This window comes from Pteropus medius, unplaced genomic scaffold, assembly GCF_902729225.1.
Source record: "Pteropus medius unplaced genomic scaffold, Ma_sr-lr_union100, whole genome shotgun sequence".
Classification (NCBI taxonomy): Eukaryota; Metazoa; Chordata; class Mammalia; order Chiroptera; family Pteropodidae; genus Pteropus; species Pteropus medius.
This window is the reverse complement of record NW_024353906.1, coordinates 839,996-863,909: the sequence shown is the minus strand read 5'-3', so window position 1 is coordinate 863,909 and position 23,914 is coordinate 839,996. Positions and strand designations below refer to the sequence as shown.

At 42.6% G+C, this 23,914-nt stretch overlaps 2 protein-coding genes, 1 long non-coding RNA gene and 3 other non-coding genes across 13 annotated transcripts in view; 1 reads left to right on the top strand and 5 right to left on the bottom strand.

Annotated features, from left to right (window-relative positions):
• Positions 1-4,720, bottom strand: part of PLEKHA7 (pleckstrin homology domain containing A7) — a 191,821-nt gene extending 187,101 nt beyond the window's left edge. For 6 of the 8 annotated variants that reach the window (XR_005650403.1, XM_039851503.1, XM_039851502.1 and 3 more), the window contains exons 1-3: positions 4,176-4,261; positions 3,987-4,063; positions 3,829-3,886 (exon numbers count right to left, since the gene is read on the bottom strand). Coding sequence is in view for 7 of the 8 variants with exons in the window: in XM_039851503.1 (XP_039707437.1) it covers positions 3,829-3,886; positions 3,987-4,063; positions 4,176-4,261 (221 nt within the window). In the remaining variant the exon portion in view is untranslated. Of the gene's footprint in view, positions 1-3,828; positions 3,887-3,986; positions 4,064-4,175; positions 4,298-4,673 lie in introns of those variants that run through there. The other 2 variants (XM_039851504.1, XM_039851501.1) reach the window with 2 other exon arrangements.
• On the top strand, positions 3,627-20,177 carry LOC120593619 (uncharacterized). Its single transcript, XR_005650404.1, has 2 exons — positions 3,627-4,227; positions 15,616-20,177. It is a non-coding gene; the product is annotated as an uncharacterized LOC120593619 (long non-coding RNA).
• Positions 18,222-18,326, bottom strand: LOC120593654 (U6 spliceosomal RNA). Its single transcript, XR_005650409.1, has one exon. It is a non-coding gene; the product is annotated as a U6 spliceosomal RNA (small nuclear RNA).
• Positions 20,101-23,117, bottom strand: RPS13 (ribosomal protein S13). Its single transcript, XM_039851518.1, has 6 exons — positions 22,980-23,117; positions 22,786-22,834; positions 22,514-22,592; positions 21,306-21,475; positions 20,795-20,895; positions 20,101-20,178 (listed from the first exon to the last, which is right to left on the bottom strand). Exons 1-6 carry the CDS (start codon positions 23,000-23,002, stop codon positions 20,145-20,147), a joined length of 456 nt encoding a protein of 151 aa, XP_039707452.1. The 5' UTR covers positions 23,003-23,117; the 3' UTR covers positions 20,101-20,144.
• Positions 20,366-20,456, bottom strand: LOC120593650 (small nucleolar RNA SNORD14). The gene has a single exon (XR_005650406.1). It is a non-coding gene; the product is annotated as a small nucleolar RNA SNORD14 (small nucleolar RNA).
• On the bottom strand, positions 21,634-21,723 carry LOC120593651 (small nucleolar RNA SNORD14). Its single transcript, XR_005650407.1, has one exon. It is a non-coding gene; the product is annotated as a small nucleolar RNA SNORD14 (small nucleolar RNA).
• Positions 23,118-23,914: the final 797 nt, after the last annotated feature.

Below are 23,914 nucleotides of genomic sequence, written 5' to 3'. Positions count from 1 at the left end.
GCTAATCTCATAGGTGGAGAACATGGTCCCTGCCTTCAAAGAGCAACCTTGGCACAGACAGCATAGCCAAGACCCCTTCTCTCTGCCATTCATCCTCGTTATAGACTCAGGACCTATTCAAAACCTGCTCTAGGGAGAACTCAACCCATGTGGTTCCATGAAACCCTTGAAGACCAGCCCAGTGTAACACTCTAGCTCCCAAGGCCTCTTCTAGAACTTCTCCTTCATGGGTCTCATGTTTGAAAAGGCTGTGTCTGCCAAACTATTTTTACCAAATAATATTTAATGTCTTCCATTTCTTATGAATCAGAGACATGCACCACCACCAATCAGCACAGGAGACCAAGGGCTGCTCCCCTTCCAAGGCGCCTCCCTCCCCAGCAAAAGCCAAGAAGGGCTCTGGTCCTGCGAGCCCTGGGCAGCCTGATCTGGATCAATGGCACATGGTATGGGGCTTTTCAAGTATTGATGCTGGCTTTCCCCTGTGACCTGGGGTAGGAGTTACCACTGCTACCATGGTTACCACGTTAGAGACTGAAGACCCATGGTTCTAGCCCTAGCTCTGACACTTCAAATCACTGAACCCTCAAGAACCAGAGTTTCATCATCTGAAGAACAGTTTAACCCCTGCTCTGCAGCTTCTAGGGGCTGTTATAAGGATCAAGTAAGTAAAGGTACCAGAAAAAGCCAACTGCCTTTGCTGTCAGAAAGCACAGTATTGTTACAAATGTCCACATTGGTAAAATGAGATTAGTAACAGTTCCTACTTCATCAAGTTGTGAGAATTAAATCAGATAACAAGTTCCTGGCTTAATCAATCTTACTCTAATAAATTTAATTACATAAAAAAGATGATAGAAATATTATACAAGATAAAAAAAACAGTTCCTGTCATATTTCAAGAACTTGAAAAGACAAGGCTATTACATAATTGCTACTACTGTTACTGTTGCTGCTCACTGTTAATGACACTATTATCACAATTACTATCGTATCTTGCTACCTGGCTAAGAGACCAGTGAGACTTATGCCCTGGGTCTCTTCCCTCTCACCTTTTAGAAACACTGCTCAACAACTGTCCCATAGCTTTAATGCATCATCCATTTCTCTCCCTCTACTGGATCATTCCCATTAGAACGAACCATGCTCTACAATCTCCTATAATCTCTCCCTCAAACCCATATCCTTTCCAGTTCTCAACTAATTTATCAACTCCACTTAATAGAAAACTGCTTAAAAGATTCACCCAAACTTACTGACTCCATTTCTTCCCTCTGTATTTTCTCTTCCACCTACTCCAGCCAGGTTTTGTCTTTTCGGCTTCTGGGACTCCGCGTTCTCGTAGGTTTTCTCCTACCTTCTCAGTCCTTTTCAGTCTCCTTTGCTGGATCCACCTGTTCTCCCAACCTCCAAATGCTGCTATGTCCTAAGGCTTATTAGTGCATCTTCTATTTCCTGTCTACACTCTCCTCCTAGGTGATTTCATCTAATCCTATGGCCTTGAATAACACCTATAATACCCAAATGCATCTCTTCAGTCCTCTCCCACAGCTTCAGATACTTATATTTTAGTTGATATATTCACATCTCAAGTGTAACATGGCAAAACAAGATCTCACGCTCTCCCCCACCCCAAAATGCTCCTCCCCAGCCTTCCCATTACAATGATTTAAGCACCATCCACTCAGCAGGATCCATTCAGGTGGTCAAGTCTCTGGAAGTCATCTTTATCTCTTTCTCTCACAGATTGCATCTGAATCATCAAGCCTGTCTGACCACTCCTCTCTATCTCCAGGGCTACCACCCTCAGTCAAGCCATCACTAACCCCTACCTGGACTACAGCAACAGCCTCCTACTGCTATCCTGCCCACTACAGTTTCCCTCATACAGCCCATTCTACAAAAGGCAGAATGCTCTTTCTAAAAATGTAAATCGAATTGTCACTTTCCTGCTTAAAACTCTCCAATGACATCTCACTGGACTTAGAATACTGTTTAAAAACTCCTTACTTTGGCTCACAAAGCCTTACACTATTTAGTTCTCTCTTTTCTGTAACTGTTTCCCATGCTACTTCCTCCCCTTTTCACCACATTCCAGCCACACTGGCCTTTCTGCTCCTTGAACTTGAAGCTCTTTCTTGCCTTAAAGCCTTTGCATGGGCTGTTCCCTCTTCCGGAAATGCTTTGCCACCACAACACAAGGATGGATCTTTTTTGTCATTCATATTTTACCTTAAATGTCACCTATTCAGAAACACCACCACTGACCTGCATACTGGTTACCATTCAATATCCGATATTAGTCTTATTTGTTTATTTACTTATTTTCTGCTCCCTCCCCTCCCCCAGTAGATTGCAAGCTTCATGATCACCAGGGTCTTGTCTGCTTCATTCACTTCTGCAGTCCCAATGTCTGGAACAATGTGTGGTACACAGAAGAAATCTAATAAATATCAATGGATACAGTTATGAGCCAGAGCCCAATAACTGAGAGCATTTGATGGTTCCAGCCACCAGTTCCCCAATCCTTCCTTCCCTGTCTTTTTTTTAATTTCTTTTACACACACACACACACACACACACACACACACACACACACACCTCTGGCTTAGAGACCATGACCACCAGGACAGTCCCAGTGCTCATTTCTATAAATCTCATCCATCAGAATTTCCACCATCCTTCAAGCACCCAAACTTGGGGTGGGGGAAGGCTTGGAAATCTTATAAGACCCTCTGAGCTTCGAATATGCTGCTCCTCTGGAGACTAGCAGTGTTTTCGAGTTGGTGAAGAAAGGATTTCTGATTCACATCCCCATAACTATACTTAGTACTAGTCAGACCACCATCCAGGCCCTTAGCTACTTCACTCATCCAGTGAACAACTGCAGAGTGCCTTCTCTGTGCCAGGCACTGGGGCAAAGGATGAAGAGCAGTTTCTAACCTCATGGAGCTCACTGGCAAGGAGGCGGAGAGAGAGAGATGTGCAACACAGGACTACGCCTGGAGTGGGAAAATAAAGACTATACTAGCGTTAGAGTCTGAACGGCGCCTCGATTTCATTTCTACAGACACAGCTCTGAGGATAACGGCTTGTGGGGTAAGGCTCCCGGACTTTTGCGGAAAAGCTACCGCTTGACTAAGCGAAGAAGGCAGGAGTGATTGTCCCTGTTGAGCAGAAGCTAAAGGGACGCTGAGCGTTCCAGAACATTATTGGCTAATCAGTTGCCCTCCCCGTCCCCACCCCTCCCGCGCAGGCCTGCGCCGTGGAGAGGCGGGGTGCGATGCGTTTTCAACTCTCCACGACCATCCCAGAGAACGCGGCCGAAAAGAAAGGCCTTCCCAAACGAGATTCCTTTCGTCTCTTTCTTCCCTCTCACCCTCCCCACCTCCAGTTCCCGGACCTCAGACGGAACTTGTAATCTATTCTCCCCACCCCGGCGCATCGTGGTCCCGGCACCAGCCCGGCTCAGCGCCGCCGGAGACCCCAAAGGGGAGGCGTGTCCCGCCCCTCACTCCGACACCCGAAGCCAGCCCAACTGCCGGTTCAGGGGCGCAGTTTGCAGCCCCTGCCTCCAGAGCAGGCCAGATCCTGGTCCCCTGGCCAGGTCCCCCAACGGAGATGCGGACCCCGCCCCGCCTCCCGCCTGCAGCCCGCCACACAACTCGGACACACAAAACCCCACACACACATCTGCAGCCGCGGCGCTGTGCGCGCCAACTCGCCCCGGACCTGCGCGGGGAGAGGGAGGCGCGGGCGCGTTGGGGGAACCGGGTGGGACCCCGCGGCACAGGTGCGAGCGCGGCGCCGCCACGGTCCCTCACTCACTCGATGAAGTAGCTGGCGCCCTCCTCCGTGAAGCCCTCCTCCCAGCCGCGGGGCAGGTCTGTAGAAACGCGAGAAAAGTCGTCAAACTTGGGCCGCCCAGGCGCGCGCCCCTCGGGGGCCTCGCCCCGCCGCATCCCGCCCGGCCGACGGGCGCCCACCTGAGCGGATCATGTGGCCGGAGTTGACGGGCTCCCCGGTGCGCGGGTGCAGCCAGGTCGTGCAGCGGAGCTGGTCACTGAGGAGCGAGAGGTGCACCTGTTAGCGCCGCCGCCGCCGCCCGGGACGGCGCCCGCCCGGCCCTGCACCCCCCGCCCGCGTCCCCGCGTCCCCGCGTCCCCGCGCCGCACTTGATGAAGAAGACGCGGCCGTCCCGGCACACGCCGTAGGACCAGTGCTCAGGTAAGGTGTCCCGCCGCACCGCCGCCGCCGCCATGTTCGCCGCGCTCGGAGCCGCCGCGGGGCGGGGGAGAGGGGGAGGGGGCGGGGGCGCGGGCGGGGGCGGCGCGGGCGGGGGCGGCGGGCCTGCGGGCTCGGCCTGCGCGGGCCCGCGCCGCAGCCTGGCGCGCTCCATCGCCGTGCGGGTTCGGCGCGGCCAGCTCCCGGCGCCTGGCGTCCCCGCACGGCTGCCGGAGTTGGCCGCCGCACCCGCCGGCCCCAGCGCTGTGGCCACGGCCTTTGTCCCCGCGCCTTCCCCGCCCCCACCCCGCCGCGCGCCCCTTTGCCCCTGAGGCGGGAGACCCGGGCGGGGCTGGGGGCGCTGTCCGGGCACCGGGGGCAAACTCCGGAGACCGGGTGCACCCGGATTGCTCCAGTAAACCCCACCCGAGCCCTGTGACAGAGCTTACCGCTCCCGGAACTTTACTTCTTTCTGAACCATGTGAACGTAAACAGGTTACTTCCATAGTCCGAGCCAAGGTTTCTTCCTCTGTAAAATAACCATAATAAATACTACACGGGATCGTTGTGTAGATTAAATGAAGTGACAATGGTGTGAAGTGCTTCACTGGACCTGACACGTAATAGGTGCGCTCTTAATAACAAGTCAAACGGAATTGCATTTTCTCAAGTTTGCAGCTGGCATATGAAGCAGGAAGGTACAAGTCACACACACACACACACACACACACACACACACACACACACACACACACACACACACACACCTGAAGCCGGAAATCACAGGGTTCTGCCTTCTATTCCTGTCAAGTGAGAGAAAGAGGTACTGAGAGCCCTACCGTATATCTCATCCATCTTTTGGGGCCTCTAGTAGTGTGTCTGGAAGGTTCTTTACATGGCTGGAGCCTCATGTTCAGGTTTCTACTCTCATCTCAGCACCTGTGGGGGGGTCCCTCTCTCTGACCGAAGGAGACCTTTCCCCTCTTCCCTTCACTATCTATTCTTCTCGCGTACCCTTAATTGACATTCTTATTTGTGTGTTTATTACCTTGTTTGTTGTATAGTAGCCTCCTGCCCCCACTAAAATGTCAGCTGGATGAGAAGGATCTTGATCTGTCTCATACACTGTCATATCCCTAGCACCTGGAACAGTGCCTGACTCATGAATGCAGTCAGTGAATGCTGTATAAGTACATTAAACACACTCCACACTGACACCCTTGCACACTGCGCACAGAGTAAGAGGACTCTGGAAGATGTCAGGCCCAGCCTTCGAGGGACATAGGCTATAGTTGGTGGGATGAGGCTCACATGAAAGTGAGATAGTAGGCAATGTGGGCACTAGTTATTCAGAACGGTACCCCAGACAGGTGGAATTCAGCTGAACCCTGAAGGATTGCTCAAGTTTGAGTGGGAAGAGAGCCCCCCAGATGGGAGGGATAGGAGAGCAAACTCACAGGGGGGTGGGATGTTGAGGATACCATAAACGTACCTTTCTTTGGGAACAGACCATGGTATTGGGGAAGGAGGCTGATATGAGTTAGAGAGAATTGGTGTGATTGTGGAAGAGGACCCCGAATACCTATTTGAGAGGGACTCCTGCCTTTGAGGAGGTTCTTAAGCAAATGACAATGGGAAAATAGTGTTTTTATTATTAAACATTAAAATAATACATTAAATGGGTGAAGGTCACGAATACACAGTACACAGAATAGTAATACAAGTGGCTTTTAGACAAATGAAATGGCACTCAACCACCTCATAATAGGAGAAAGGCAGATTAAAATTAAGATGAGATACTATTTTTTAGATATCAAATTTGCAAAAATACTCATTGTAGAGAAAGATATTCTTGTTCATTGTTGGTGGGACTATAAAATGGCTGTCTCTTTGAAGGCAATTTGGTAATAGCTATTAGAATTTAAATGTGTATACCTTTTGACCTAGCAGTCCACTACTAGAAATTTATCCTATATTAGTGCTCAAACAGGGACATAAAGGTCTGTGTACTAGAGTATTCACTATAGCATTGTCACTAGTTACAAAAGACTGGAAACAACCTAAATGTCTATCAAAAAAGAATGAGTTTGTATGGTAATGGATGTTAACTAGACTTATCGTGGTGATATTTCACAATATATACAAATTTCAAATCATTGTGTTACATACTTCAAACTAATATAATGTTATATGTCAATTATATCTCAATTTATATAAGAAGATATTAAATGAAATACAAGATACAGAACTGTGTGTACAGTATGCTACTATTAATGTATAAGGAACATCATGGCTGAATAAGATATCCATTGTTTGTGTCCCCCATTCAAAGACAATGATTTAGCATCCATCCATGGACAAAAGTGTTTTTGTAGGAGCTATGGGATCCAGCAACATATGTCAAGAAACCCAGGAAAGTTTTACCCACACATGCATCAAGCAATAGACATACAGACTTTGGCCCTAGCTATGGACACTGCGGTGACCCATGAACTGACTCTGACCCTTCTCAGCTGCAGTTGAGGAGCTCCTGGAAAACACTGTCTTAGACATCACCCACAGATAAGGGAGTCTTTGTGGAAGTACGGGTTTCAAACAGAGAAGTTCAAAGATACCACTGGAGCAAAAAATACAAGTTTGGACACATTGAAGATGGCAGTTAGTAAAGACTGTAGGAGATGACTGCTCTTTCACATGTGAAGACAGCAACACAAAACTTCAAGGAATATGAAAAATCGAGGAAACATGATACCATCAAAGGATTACAATAATCTTCTAGTAACCAAGCCCAAAGGCATAGATCTGCAATTTACCTGATAAATAATTCAAAATAGCTATTTTAAGGAAACTCATGAGCTGCAAGGAAATACTGAAAGACAATTCAATGAAATCAGGAAAACAGTATGAAATGAGAAGTTTAACAAAGAGATAGAAATAAAAAATAACCAAACAAATTCTGGAGCTGAAGAATACAGGGAAAGAAATGAAAAAGGCAATAGAGAACATCAACAGCAGAATAGATCAAATACAAGAAGAAATCTGTGAGTTAGAAGATAGGAAATTTGAAATTACCTCGTCAGAGGAGAACAAAGAAAAACTTTAAAAAGAGTAAAGAAAGCCTACATGATCTATGGGATACCATCAAAAGAAATTATTTGTGAATTATTGGAGTTCTAGAAAGAGAAGGGAACAGAAAACTTATTTAAAGAAATGATGGCTGAGAACTTCTCAAATCTGGGGAGAGATTTGGACATCCAAGTTCATGAAGCTCACATGTCATCAAACGAACTCAACTTAAAGAGATCCTCTAAGACACATTATAATAAAACTAATAGACTAAGAAAAAAGAGAGAGAACTCCAACAAATAAGCAATGAAAGAAGAGACATTAAAACTGATATTACAGAAATACAAAGAATCATAAGAAACTGTATTTTGGCACGAACAATTATATTCCAAAAATTGGATAATATAGAAGAAATTGATAAATTCCTAGAAACAAATGACCTACTAAGACTTAATCGTGAATAGAAAACCTGAACAAACCAATAATGAGTAAGGAGACTGAATCAGTAATCAAAATTTCCCAACAGTGAAAACCCCAGGACCAGATGGTTCCCCGGTGAATTCTACCAAACATTTAAAGAAGAATTAACGCCAATCCTTCTCAACTCTTCCAAAAAATTTAACAGAATGAAACAGTCCCAAACTCATTCTATGAGGCCAGCATTACTCTGACACCAAAGCCAGATAAGGACACTATAAGAAAATCAAACTACAGGCCAATCAATATTCTGTATACAGAATGGAGCGGGTGACCCTCAAAGGATGTGCATATAAAATTTCTAAAAGGGTACACAAAATCGTTAGCCTCTGAGAAGGAAGCTTGATCTAGTATGAGAGTGAGACTTATTTTTAGATTTTTGTCTTGTTTCATATTTTTTAACTTTAAACATATACTATTTTCCAATTTAAAAACTAACTTGAAAACAGATCACGAACTTAAAGAGCTTATTATTAGCACATTGCCCAACAAATAGTACGCTCAATAAGTAAAAATTTCTTTTTTGTCTTCCACTCAGATATTTGCCATCCCTTTCCTTCCCTCCTTCTTCAACCCAACAATATCTCCATTTGTCCATTTGATCAATAAATATTAGTTTAATGCATATTCGTATGCTGGACACTGCTCTAACAGTATAGCTGCATATATGAAATAGACGCAGTCCCTCCCTGTCTGCATGGAGCTTTGAGTCCCCATCCTCACCTCTGCCAGTTTTGATTTTTTAATTCCTGCCTCCCTAGCTTTACACAGGCCATCTCCACACACAAACCTAAAGTAGCTTTCCCATTCCTCTCCTTCAGAACCTGACCTAAATTCTCCTTAGAGCCTCTAGACCCCCAGAAATATTCTCAGAAGAGTGACTCGTTGGAGCCTTCGGCCAGCTTCCTGCTGCCCTCTACTGGGGCTTACTGGAGCTCGTGGTCCCTCTTCACTAGGGTCTGCCTCTTCCTCTTAGCATCTAATTCCCCTTGAGCAGGCAGGAGGCCCCAGGGATCTGTGCTCCCAGAACATACTGTCTTTCTTTGAGCCCTGTGGCTCAAAGCTGGGATCTGTGTGACCTAAGTCTGAGCCAGAATGTCTCTAAAGGCCACTGTCTGGAGAGGCAGTGCTGAATGGGAGGGCAATAGTACTGCCTAGTGGAGGAGAGGAGGGAGTTCAAGTGAGATACCTTTAATGAAACTCTTATTCTTTATTTTACTCTTCTATCTTGTGCTAAAGCAATTCATGCTCTTACAGAAACATCAGAAAATGGAGACAAGCAAAAGAAAATTTTCAACAACTCCTATAAATCCCTCTGAGAGACCATTTCTGCTCACTACGGGAATGGGGACAGAGGGGAAAGGGCACTAGGCCAGGAGCCAAGAGATCAAACTCTAGTCTTCGCTGTCCCTTCACTGTGTGACCCTTCCTTCCCAGAGCCTCAACTTATCCACCCACAAAGTGAGCACCCCAATAAAATGCCCCCTCTGGCTTTCCTCCTCTGTGATTCTAAGTCAGGGGTCCTAAGCAGTCCACTCATTAATTAGACCCTTAGGCAGTTCCAACATTCAACCATTACAAATACTGAATAGCAGTAAAAGTGCTAAAACGAATTACAAATACTTAGGGGAAAAAGCTCTGAAAAGTTACAAAAATGGACAAAAATGCTTAAAAATTCCTGGAGGGTTGAAAATTGCCTTATAAAGCATGAAAATAACCAACACTATAGGGAAAATAAAACAGCAACTGGACAACATTCATTTTCAAAATGTAAGGCTAAGCATGTCACTCCCCGTGATTAAAACCCTTTATCCTTGTTGCTCTGAAGAAAAGACAGTTCCATTTAAAGGCCTACAAAGTCCTGGGGGTCTGGCCCCTGTCTCCTTCCCTCTTCCTCAGCCCCACCCTCCCTCCCTGCACTTACCAGGCTCCCTCCTGCCATAAGGCCTCTCTACAGGCTATTTGCTGTGCTGGGAATGCCCATGTCCCTCACACTTCTCCCCACCTTCCTCCACATGACAGCTCAAGGGTCACTTCCTCAGAGAAGTCTTCTCTGCCTCCCTTGGGGAGATTCCCAGACCCAGCCATCTATGGCTCTTGTAGCACCAGGCACATCCCCTTTGTAGCACTTGTTACAGTAGGAATCTACATTTCTATGGTGATTATTTGATTAACATCTTTCTCCTCCAAAATCTGTAGGCTCCATGAGAGCAGAGACCCTATCTGGTTTTGCTCACTATTGTATCCCAAAGCCTAAAATAGCACCTGACACATATTCAATAAATATTCATTGATTGGACGGACGGACAGATGGATGGATGAGCAGATGGATGGGTGAGAGAGGAGAGGAGCAAGGCCAGGCCATTCATTGTAAGCATTTAGAGAACGTTGCTGAATGAAGAAATGGGCGGGTTGGGAAAGCCCAAAAGATGACGCACATATACACCTGATTTCCAATCTTCAGGCAGTCACAAGGCAAGAAAGGAATCTGTTAGGATGTTGGAAAAAGTAATTCAGTCAGGGCTGGAAACACTGATTCTATCTGCCCCAGGGCCTCTCTTCTGAAAGTGTTGGAGACTTGAGTAGCTTCACCTCCTTCCAGAACTTAGCTTGGCACAGCCATCAGGGGCTTGGAGCCTACCTGGCCCAACTCCTTTCTTTGCCAGATGAGGATCAGTCAGGCAGTGAGAGTTGCCTAAGTTCACACAGCACCCCTGGGGGGCAGTGCAGAAGGAGAAAATGAGGCTTAGGCACTGATAGACCTAGGTTCCATCCTGACTGTGCTACTTGCAGACTCCCTGCTCCACGCTCTTACCCTAGGTTAGAGGGTCCTAAGATTCATCACCCGAATGGCTAACTGAACATACCCCAAAATCCCAGTCCACCTCCCTCAGTGAACCTCATGCCATACACCCCAGGCCTCATCACACACCCACCCAAGTTGACTAGTCTTTCCTTTCTAGCCCCCACCCCTTCTTCATCTTGCTTTCAAACTTCAGAGAACTGCCCAGATCGGAGAATAATCTTTCAACAGGGTTGGGAGTGTCACACCCCAGGCTGCTTTGAGAAAATGGGGAGAAATAAGCCCTTCTCTTTCTAAAATCTAGCATCTAGCCTCTGTGGCCTCGTACTGACCATATGACCTTGGGCAAGGGACTTGACATCCATTTTGTAAGTGGAAACAGACAAAGTTTAATAATTTCTGCCAACCAGGATTACAGTAATGATCCAATGAGGTTATGGTGGCAGAGTTAGTAATCCATCACTCCTTGATCCTGAGTTAGAGGCAGAGCTCAGGGGTGATTTGCATAAGTAATGGCACTTTAGTTAGTATAGGGCTTTACAGGTTACAAAAACCAATAATGACCTTTGAACTTTTGTGAATTTGTTAATAAAGTGTATTAGTATAGGCTCTCAAATAATGTGCCAGACCCCCTAGGAAATGTATGTGCCTCTCTAATATTGGGATCTCAGGCACTGCAACCCGTTAGCTGGAGAGATATAGAAGGGACTTTGTTAATGACCCTCAACGAATACCTCATCAGTTTTCATTGAGGACCAGTCTTTGAGTCAAAAGCACCGTTGGTGGGGTGTGAGGGCCAATACTGGTGGCCCATGCTCAGATCCCAGATCAGCCGAAGTGCCCTTTCCCTGGTCTAGAAGAGTAGATGCTAGCAGAGCTGGACTCCCAGAGTGACATAGGACTGTCCCACATCTCCAGCACAAGATGGTCTGTCCCAGGTTTCCCACTGTAGTTATGGCGTTCCAGGCCCAGCACCATGGCGTCCCCACGTGGGCCACAAAGGCAAAACAAGAGCTCCATCCTCGCCTTTGGTCAAGGCCTGAGTGGAGAAGGGCACAGCCCCATAGCAGCCTCTCCTCACTTAGACCTCCGAGTCAGGCTCACCCTCAGGCACAACCAGTAGACAGTCCCCTCGCAGAGAGAGCATGCTTTCTACTTTTCCAAGTTGTTCCTCCTCTTCTGTATCCTTCCCCGTCACCATGGCCCTGTGAAGTAGGGCTCCATGTTAGACCCAGTAGACAGATGAGGAGTTACAACCCATCATAAAAACCGAACTCTTTTTAAGTGGTGGTGACCTTGTCATTCCTAGAAGACTTTAAGCAGGAAGAGCTACCTGTGAGCGGTGATTCCAATCCAGAGTTTAACAGCCACCGAGGCCTGTGGACTCTACTCTTGTGATCCGTCTCCCACCTGCTCCTGTCTCTGCACAGGCCCAGGTCCTGTTTGTGCCCACCCAATCTTTAGAAAGCAATCTGTCATTCCCCAGCCCTACTGGCCCTCGCAAAGAGCAAATAGCTCTGATCGTGTGGTTTGACTTTGTAGGTCTCCTACAGAATAGTCTAGCAGCTTGGCTGGACCTGGGCCCTCTGGGAGTTGACCTAACTCCTTTTCTAGATTTCTCTCACTACTATCAAGTTCACCAGCCAAACTAAAATACTCACTGTTCCTTCATACTGCACACTCCCCCACCACCATACTTTGCACATGCTGTTCTTTCTGCACAGGAGGCTCTATTCCTGGGGCGCTCCTCCTACCCTCTTGCACTTCAAGATCCAGCTTAACTGCCCTTCCTCTGCGAAGCCTTCCCAAGTTTTCTATGATTTTTCCTTAACACTTTATCTGCACCTCTATTCTGAAGCTAATTTCTATCTTGTGAGGTTTGTATACTTCATGGATAATGTGCCCCAGCCACACTAATCTATGCATCTTTTAAGGTATAGGATCAGATATGAGTCGTCTTATTAGCATCTGTCCCAGAACCTTGCCCACAAGAGACACTCAGTGAATGTGTGTTGAACGAATTAGTGATGAATCCAGACCCTAAATCACTGTTCACCACTGTGCAAAAGAATGCATGTCACAAAAGTGCTCAATATTTTCTAATTGAATGAACTGCTTTTAAAATTCTAGACCTCAGACTTTTTAAAGACACAGAATATAGCAAAAAAACAAAAACAAAAACAAAAAAACAAAAAAAGACCTTGTGCGTATTACTTAGATTATGGAGTAAAACATTACAAACACGGTCGAAACTCTCCATATAACCCTGCCCAATTCTGCTCACCTTCCCTCTAGAGAGGTACCTACCACTATCTTGATTTGGGGTTTGTTGTTCTCAAGCATCTGCTATATATGTCGCTGTGTTTGTAGCCACAGCAATGGGTAACAGTATAAGCAGCAATGTGGCTGCAGGTGAGGCTAGGATGCCATGAACACCTTAGAGCTAAAAGGAAACTCTTACCCTTAGCTTAAGAGAAGTCTAATTTTTTACTTATAGGTAACAAAATTAGAAATAATATGAAAGAGAACAATACCTAAAGTCACTTAGCTTTCTGGAGATTTTTTTATTTCTTTAATGGATATTTTCATACATTAGGAGTTAGCTAAAATGTTTGTTAATTTTTAAGTTGACTTGTTTAGAAAAACTTGGGCCTCTATCATTTGTACTTATATTTAAAAAAAAAATCTGAGAAAAAGGCTCATAAGAGGCATACTGGTATAGTGATAGGAACACTAGACATCATCTTTAGTTTCAGTCTCAAAGTAGGTTATCTTTTTCTGAGCCTCAATTTCCCCATCTTTAAAATGGGGGTAATTTTTTTAAAAAAAAATTAATTTATACTGAACCTCCTTCTAAAACAATCTGTAGTCAGTCTCTTGGGAAGTTTTAAAAATAAAAAAAAAATAATAATGTGAGAGTACTCTTTTTAAAATTTTTTTAATTAAAGAAATGATTTAATTTTTTTTGCCTCCGTCTATCTCCCCCGTCCCCCCTACTCTTTGGTAACCACTAGTCCATTGTCCATGTTCATGAGTTTGTTTGTTTGTCCTGTTCATTTGTTGCTTTTAGGTTTATATCCCATATATAAGTGATATCATGTGATTTTCAACTTTTTCTGTCTGGCTTATTTCGCTTAGTATGATTATTTCAAGGTCCATCCATGTTGTTGCAAATGGCAGGCAGTATTTGGTACGCGGGAGTGTTAGCATCACCAGCAACAACAGTAATATACGCCACCTAGTAGTGAAAAAGAGTAACTGCATCCAGAATCAATTCAAATGCTGTACATACTATATTTGGTGAGCATCACAATTCAGAGCCTTACAAGATTACTGAACATTTGAGGAAAGCCTCTAACATAAAAGACAAACAAACAAAAAAGTATCCTAGAGAAAATAGTGTAGAGGTAGAAAAAATTAAAGATTATCCTTAAGTATTCAGGAATGAGAAGATGTATCTATAACAGATTTCTATATAAAAGAAAATTCAGGGAACAAAATTGAGCTCTGAGCAGTGGTGAGCTAGATCTGGCTCGTAAGGGCTCACAGGAGCCAACTGTTAAATTTCCAGGAATTCTGCAAGCCAGTTAAGCACAGGCATTATTACAAATTAAATTATTTAAACTCAAAGGTAAGTAAATTATATTCAAGATAAATGTAACATACTCAAAACTATCATTTCCTAATTATATCACACCATTTTACCATTTTCCACAGTCTTGAAGTCATTTACATTCATTGTTTCTGTGCAGGGGAAATACTGCAGAATGGTCTGCTACCAAGTATCTCTTCCCAGCTCCACACTGTGATGCCCTGTTGATAGCGTGACATAAGCCATAGTGGGCATTTTTATACCACAGAAATAGGTGAAGACTTCAAATCAGATTTGTCTCCTTCCTCCCAGAGAGTTAAACGTTTACCAACATACCAACATACATTTAACAACATACATACATACTTATATACAACATGTATACATATATACACACATATAGATATTTATACATTTACCAACACGCCACTGGTTCTGGGAAATTAATAATATGAAAGTAGAATTGAAAAATTTAGTAAGATTGGAAGATAAAGTTGGAATCTCACAGAAAGTAGGGAAAGAGATGGATAATAGTTGGTAAAAGTTTAAAAAAAATTAGAAGATCTGTCCAGCAAGTCTAATGTGCAAATAATGAGTTCCAGAAAGAGAACACAGAAAATAGTGTGGAAGAAATATTAAAGGAGTAAAATTTCCCAGAACTGCAAAACAATTTTGAGACTGAACTAGCTCAAGTACCTTGCAGAACAAACGAGAACAGATAAAACGAAGGCATTATTGCAACTGTCAAAACACCAAACAATAGACAATCCTAAAAGCATCAAATAAAAAAAAGAAAAAAAACAGGTTACAAAAGAGTAGGAATCATCTGACTTCTCAATAGCAGTTTGTTGTTTTTAAGCCAGAAATAGTAAGCAGTGATAACTATTTTTAGAAAAAATCTTTTCCAATTTAGAATCTATTCCCAAATTTTCTATCAATCAATAGAGTTAAACAAAGAATTTTTCCAAGATCTCAAAATTCTTTTTCATCCTTTATGTGCATTCATTTAACTGATACTTGAGAACCTTCTATGTGCCAGACATTATTCTAAACACTGAGGATATAACAAACTGGATATAACCAGTTTGTTAACAAGGTCCCTGGCTCTGAGGCTTACTTATAACCTGAAAATATCAACATAACATGTCAGGTAGTACTCAGTACTCTGAAGAACAGCAAGGTTGAAGGGATGAAGTTCTGGGTGGGAAGGTGCTGTTTTAGACAGGGCCTCTGGTGAGGTTACAGCTGCAAAGACCTAAATGAAGGAGCAATCCATGCAGATATTTGGGGGAAGAGCCTCCCTGGCAGAGTAATAAGGGTAATGGCCCTGGAAAGAGTGTTTGTGAAGCCAGGCGCACGTGACTGGCGAGGGTGGTAGATGATTGCAGAGATGGCTGGAGGGAGCCAGATCACAAGGGCCCTTTGTGTTGATATTTTCCGTTTGTTCCTCCAGACCTACTCTCCACCCTGCACTGCTGCCTGGGAAGCTGATGTTACCGATCACATGACACCTTTTAAAGAGTTCCTTTTGAAGACAGTCCCCAAATTCTTCCATTTACATGTGACATCCATGTTTCCGGCCTAGATCCTGACTGATACTCCCTAGTAGGGCAAAATAAGGATTTTAGATTTCATTCTGAAGGAGATGGAAAACCACTGGAGTTTTGGGAGCATATGGGACACCATGTAACTTACATTTTAAAAGATGCTGGATGTAGAAAAGACCTTGGTGGGTGTCACAGGTGGGAAAAAAGAGGCTTTTACAGTAGTAGTGAAAAAAGGTGACTCGGAACAAGGGTGTAGTAGAGGTGATAAGTGGTCAAATTTGGGATATATTGTTAAGATAGAGCCAAGATATGGTGATCAAGAGGACAGATATATAGTGTAAGAGAACAAAAGGCAAGAATGACTCAGGTTTTTGGTCTGAGTAGGAATCAAGTTGCTTTACTGAGATGGAGATGTCTGGGGAGAAAGCAGGTCTGGGCTGCAAAAATCAAGAGTTCAGTTTGGCATAAACTCAAGGAGTTTATTACAGATCCAAGTAGGGCAGAATAGGTAGATGCATATCTAATGCTGGAGTTCAGGGAAAGTTTGTGTTGGAGTTATGAATTTTAGTGTAGTAGCCTTTTAAGGTAGCATTTAAAGCCACAGACTAGATAAAATTACTTAGGAGTTGGTACAAATAGAGAAGAAATGAGGTTCACGGATTGAGCCCTTTTTTCAGGAACTACTAGACAATGTTTCACCAAAAGGAAGGAGTAAACCAGGAAAGAGGAAGAAGACATAAGATGCAGAAATAAGGAATGTGAAGCTGGAGGCAGAAAGAATCCCCACACTGATGGCGAGGAGATCCCGGAACCAAAGGTCTCAAGAGTAACGTCTACACTGAAGACAGAGGATGAGGGTCCTGGAAGGGATATCACCAAGGAAAAAAAAAAGTAAACTTGACTGAAGATATTGAGATTTAAACTATGGTTCAAAGTTTGGGGCTGAATTAGAGACAGAAACATAGAACACTAAGCAGATGGAAGAACAGGGTTAATTACTAAAGTATTTTATGTAAATACATATTTACAGAAATTAGGTATAGAATCACATTAATATATAATCACAGAAATGTAAACATAAAATATTGATTTAACCATAAACTATTATATAACTATGAGGATTCCAAGTGCAGAGATATAAATTAAAAGCCAAGAAATCATAGTATATTTAGAGCAATTCCACTTCTAAGTATATATCCAATAGAATCGAAAACAGGGACTTACAAGTACGTGTACATGAAAGTTCACAGCAACACTATTCAAAATAGCCAAAATGTGGAACCACCCAAATATCCATCAACTGATGAATACATAAACAAATTATGGCATATACATATGTGGAATACTATTATCATAAAAATGAAGTACTAATACATGCTACAATGTGAATAAACCCCAAAAACATCATGCTAAGTGAAAGCCAGACATAAAAGGTCATATATGACTCCACTTATATGAAATATCCAGAATAGGAAAAGAAACCAGATGAGTAGTTTGCCACAGGCTGTGGGGATCGGAGAATGAGGAGTAACTATGAGTATAAGGTTTTATTTTGGGGTGATAAAAATGTTTTGGAACTAAATGGGGGTGCTGTTTGCATGGTATTAGGAATTTGCTTAATGCCATTGAATTATTCACTTTGAAGTAATTTTATGTGAATTTTACCTTAGTTTTTTAAAAAAAGAATGTTATTTAGAAATGAGGTGTTATATGTCAGAGAAACAGCTGAGGTGACATTGGTCATCCTAGACTATAGGCTGCAAAAGGCAAAGGACAGTTCTTAGTTAAGTCTTGTAAAATGATACATTTAAATCCATATATAAGCATAATTTCAATTAAAAGATAGTAAGATAAACACCTGTCATTTGAAGGAAAGGTGATATTTAAAGGAAGAGAATAGTTGAAGGAAAACCTTCAAATCCGAGGTGCTCACATCTGGATAGATTTGGACAAATAAGATCTATATGCTGATTCCAGCTGTGTCAAATATACAAAGAAAAAGCATATGGAAACTTTTGTTTAAAAAGGAAGAATAAATATCTGAGTCTGGAAGACAGATGAAGACCATACTATATTAAACAGAAAGGAGAAACATAAAAAATATATTTAATTAGGCTGATTCATTAAAAAAATAAAAAGATCATTAAAGAAAATCATTAGGGACAGTATCATTAACTTAGTCTTAAACTTCAACAGCAAAAATACCATAAACAAGATCAAAATTTGGGGAAAATATCTGTAGCACACGATAAAGGGTTAAGAATAACAATATTCCAAAAAAGAAATTGCAATAGGGCACTAGTAGCCAATTCAACAAAAACATGATACTCATCAGTAACCAAAGTAAAACAGAATAAGGAGGATCATTGTCTCTTAATATTTAAACAATTAAAAAGGATTTATTTTGAAAGGATGTGAAGAATTGACATTCTCATGCGTTTTTAGTACTTATCAGTACACTTTTGAAAGGCAGTTTTGCAAAATATACAAAAAATATATGCTAAAGATCCCTTTTTTTTTTTAACGCTTCACAAATTTGGTGTCATCCTTGTGCAGGGGCCTTGCTAATCTTCTCTGTATTGTTCCGACTTAGTATATGTGCTGCCAAAGCAAGCACCAAAGATCTAGGAATTTATTTCTAGGAATTTATCTTGGGATAACTAGAAGGCAAATTAGAACACATAACTAACATACATTGAATAAGTATCCACAAGTTAAAAAGATTATAGAATGATACATGTAGCATGATGCCCATGTGCAAGTGTGTGATTAGCAGGTCATGAAGGAACGTTCAGTAAAGAAACTGTTGTCTCTGAATGATTTACCTACTACCATGTATGAAGTACCCATGTAATCCTCACAATTTAGAGACTGAGAATCTAAACTGGCTGAATCACACAGCCAGTAAGTGGAAGGTCTGTTTCTGAAATCGAAGTTGGGCTCCTCTGTCCACACTCAAGTTTTCATATTTTCTTACATTATTATCAAGTATGTTATTTTTTTGAGGCAGTGAAACATATACAGTCTAACAATATTTGCAGTAGTTCTGTTGACTTGATGGCAAGAATTATAATTATGTAACTACTCCTTATAATTTAAAACCTAGAGATGATTTGAAACATCAGATGCTCCACCTACAGCTGACTAGTTTTTTGTCCAGAACCATCAATATCCAATATTTGCCTAGCTATGTAGGGTTTGCAAAGAATTATGCTATGCGTTACCTTGTTTTACTTGCTCATCACTTTTGAAGATGTTTGCCTTATCAGTTCATTTCCTGGTTTATAATAGTTATCCACTTCAAGATATGAACACAAAAGCAGAAAGGATTAAAAACTTACATCTAACACTAGATAAAAAATGGATAAAATACTGAGACTGTTTTTGCACCTGTCTCCCATATTTGTGAGCGCACTAGGGGGTATGGATCACTCTGTATACCCAGCATAGAACACATACTGCTGGGTAGGGGAATACATGGTGTTGAAGAACAAGGTAACTTGGGTGTCTACCTCCTGACCCCAGCACTCAACAGGTTACAGGTTATCAATGCCAGTTACAACACTGGTCTCTTGAATACAAAGACTTTGCCTAGTAGTGTGATTTCAAACACAACTTTGATTACTACTTAGTGTAAAGCTTAAGTAAAAAGCTTAATATTAAATATAAACTTAGAAAAAAGGTGGTTCATACAAATGGCCAGCTTAAACTTTTTCTGCATCCCAAAGAAGTATGGCTTTGTAAAGCAGCCAGACATGCAGCTTGTCATTTGCTGGTCTTACAACCTTGAACAACTCACTTCAGTAGTTTAGAATTGCCTTTTTCAAACAGGGATACCCAGTATCATGACATTTATCTTAACCCATCCAAAAGTTGCAAGGCTCAGGGACCTGAGTTCACCTCCCAGTTCTTCCCATTTCCTCTACTCCATATGGAACTGTGCTTGTACTGTTTACTGAATCATCATACCCATCTTCCTCATCTTAAAGCCTCACTACCAAGTCAGGAAGGACTTCCTCTGGAGGTCCCTCCATACTAAAGATGTACCTTCTTCAGACACTTTCATGTATATTTCTGATACTACACCGTGGATAACATCACAGTACTACTTGAGTATTTAACATCAAACGTGTCAAGAAACATTTTTGCCATGACATCAAAATAAGTCACTACTACTTCCTAGTTTCTTCCAGCCCCGCCATACAACAACCACCTATGAAGTTAAACTGCTCAACTTGATGAAATTATAAACTGGATGCAATAATATGTGATCTTATTACTTCCTGTGGAATTACACAATTCTAATTCTGCTGAAACACTTCCACATCAAAACAGAGCAACACAAAAATCACTGATACACATTTTTTAAGGGAAAGAAACACAAAACACGCTTCTAGTGAAACAATGGCTTTATTGCTTGAGTACATAGACAAATTTATGCAACCAGAGCAGAAGCTGTGGATGACTCGCTGAAAAGGAAAAAGAGAGGAGGGGAGAAGACTGGATTAATACGGGTTCTCCATATTCATCCATAGAACTTCCAAGCTGATGAAGTTATTTCCAAACAGCTTAAATAAACCCCAACAGTATTAAATGTACCAAACTGCTTAGTTCCTGAATCAGTTTATTGTGCTCAAGCAAAATGAATTAAGATGCTCACTCAGACATCCAAGGAAGAACTGGCCAACATAAGGCAAAACCTTTCTGGTGGAAACTGCGAACGTTTGGAAACCAATCATCATAGTGAGCAACTGATGCAAAAATAAAGACAACATAAACACCTGGGAACAGTGGTACCAACTAAAATCTCACCCACTATCTATCTAAAAGTGATTCAAAGGGCTTGTTCATGTTCTAAATCAGGGGTCTGTAAACCATGGCCCTTTGCTTGTCTTTGTAAATAGTTTCAATGGAACATAACCATGGCCCATTTGTCCATGTATCATCTATGGCTGTATTCTCACTATAATGACAATTAAAAGAGTAGCTGACCATATAGCTATAACCTAAAACATTATTATCAGTCCTTCTACTATATTTACTATCTGGCTGACTCCTGTTTAGGTTAACAAGGTTGATACTTACTATTTCCAATTAGGAGGGAGGACTCGTTTGGTCTTGTAATATCGAGCCAACCGATGAATACGGCTCTCAATCAAAATCAGACGGAATTTAGCATCCTTATCCTAAAAATAAAAATAAAATTCAAGAAAACCATCCAAAACAACTAAACACTATCAAACATTGTATAGACACTATACACTTTAAAGAAAACAGTTACCCTGTAATAGAATCACAGGCCAGAGTTCATGAGGCTACATTACATTAAGTCCTAAAGAGAATTTAATGTTTCCAGCAAGACTGAGCAGGCTTTGAAAACCCTGCAAATAAAAGACCTCAACATTTTCAACTAATTAAATACACTGTATCTAGAGGAGCCAAAGACCCCTCAACGCCCAAATCTTTTCTGGTAGAATTTTTATTTCAAAGCAACTTTAGTGTGAACAGTTTGTGCCCTAAGCCACCTTAGATAATTCAAATCAGATGCATTATATTTTATTAAGATAAGTTAGTATAAGCAGTCCTAGTCTCTTACCTTTCTGTTCCTCTCAAGATGCTTTCGAACAGCAACAGCTTTCTTAATTAAATGGTAGAGATCCTCAGGAAGATCAGGAGCAAGTCCTTTGGACTTAAGAATTCTCAAGATTTTATTGCCTGTCACAAAACGTACTTGTGCAACACCATGTGAGTCTCTCAGGATCACACCTGCCAAGGGATAATAAGTATAAATTCCCACACCAAACACACAAACTGGAGTATGTGATGTAAAAGTTCTGAGATCAAATCATTTTTCAAGTTTCCTATCTGTAAAATGGGGCTTCCTATTATATATCACATAAACCAACAGAAGAATTCACACAAGCTCACTCAGACATCCAAGGAAGGTTTACCCAACACTAAGGAAAACCCTTCTGGTGGAAACTGCGAATGTTGGAAGACCATCATCACAGTGAGCTTGCTGGACAGGATAGAGAAGCTATCAATGAGATTCCTGCTGTGTGCATCTGTTCAATTAAAACCAGTTTATTAAGAATATCAGAATTTCTTCTGAAAATTTTATGTACTTTTTAAAAAAACTCTCAAAATAGCACATCTGACTACTGGACAGTCTACTATGTATTTCTTATTGTGTGTGATACCTCCATTAGATAATAAACTCCAGAAGAGCAGATATTTTGCCCGTTTACAACTACTATAGTCTCAGTGTCCATAACCACATAGCAGGCAAACATTGGTCAAATAAACTTTTAAGTCACACACAGCTGAGGTTCAAACCATATCTAACTGTGGCGAAAGTGTAACAAGCACTAAGTAGCCAATCCCAACTCCTTCACTCAAGAGGTGTGACTTGGGGCTACTTATCTAGCTACACTGTGCCTCAGTTTCCTCAACTGTCAGGATGAGGAAAACTACTAATATTTACTTGAAAAGTATTGCTGTCAGAATTAAATGAGATCAATATGTGTAGAACGCATAAAACAATGCACTCAGGAGAGTGCCCAGGCGACAGTATATATACTCAATTAAATTTTGGTAAACGTTTTTATAATTTTACCGTCTTCTGAATGAGAATTTGAGATTTCAACAAATGAAGGCTAGGTCTCGGCCCTCAACAGTAAAGACAGAAAAAAGAGAAGATTTGCAAAACACTTATGGGACACATTTACCACCAACCCCGAGGGGCCTTTTTCAAGAAGTTACACGAGGGCAGGCGGAAGGGGCTACATCAGAGAAAACACTCACCGATTTGTGAGGGAGTCAGCCCCTTCTTGGCCAGTTTGTAGATCTGCTCCTTCACGTCGTCAGATGTCAACTTCAGCCACTATTGGTAGAAATGAAAACAGCCTTAGAACGAGAAACCAGGGATGGTACCTAAGCACAGCGATCCCTCCACTCTCAAAGTCGTGCTCCTCATGCACACACGGCCCTTATGGCCCCATCCCGGCACCACTTCCCCCGAGCCACAAATGGTACTCTCCTCCCCCATCTTTCCCCGGTCACCGCACGCTACTTACTGTGGGGACGCTGCGGCGGTAGGGCAGGGCTGACTGGGACAGGCCCTTCCTGGGGAAAGAAGCAGTCTTAAGGTGAAGTGGCGGTCGGTGCCACAGCAACTCAAGTCATTCCCTGGACCCGCTGCCCACACTCCCTCCTTTCGCCCACACCCCCGCAGCAGAGCCCTGCAACCCGCTGGGAAACCGGAGCTCACCCGGGAGCATGCATGCGACCCATGATGGCGGCGGACAGGCAGCGCAAAAGAGAGCGAGGGCTGTGAAACCGTAGGAAGCCACCCAGCACGCAGGAAGTGACCTCACACGTCCCCGCTTCCTCGCGTGCGAGAGGCAGAGCTACGCTGAGTGGCTCTCGGAGACCGCGTGACTACATATCCCGAAATGCATTTCAATGTAGTAGTAGATTTCTCAGCCAGCGGAACCACATATCCCAGCATGCATCGGTCACTGGGGCGGCTCGTGGCTGGAGTGGGGAATTTGAGTCCTCTTCCAGCCGGTACTGTGCGCTTCTGGAAGTGCTGCCAGAAGCAAGATTTTACAGATTCGAATCCTGAACAGGGAGAGGGCATGGAGCAGAGACAGCTGCAGGGGTTGGTGGACTTAGTCCCTGTACTAGGGAAGGCCATTATCTGCGCCCCACCCCCAAGCAAATTTGGGTGCCTGAAGTTCAGACATATACAATCGTTCGTTTTTATTCACCAGTGCCAATCCTTAATCTTGGCACTAGATACCGTCTGTCTCTGCCCTTAATAAGTTCTTTAGTACAATACCATGGTGATATGTGCTACGCTGGAAGTAATTAATAGTAATGGCTACCTGGATTCCAGTGTGTGTGTGCATTGCTGGAATGAATTGCCTTCAGCCCCTGACTTATCACAGTTATGTCTTGTAGTGGATTATTTGAGGGATGTCTATGATATAACCAACCCCAGTGCTAGATTGTTTTGAGACTACTACTCTGGTTAAAATAAATAAAAAATCAGTTATTAGAACGTACTTTTCTAATAAGGATATAGGAATGTCAACTCAAATATTTATTCAGGGAATAGGAATTATAACTATTATATCAGGGGTTTGGTTTTCATGTTTAAACCCTCCACTAGTTTTTAATTCACCTTATCTGGCCATGTTT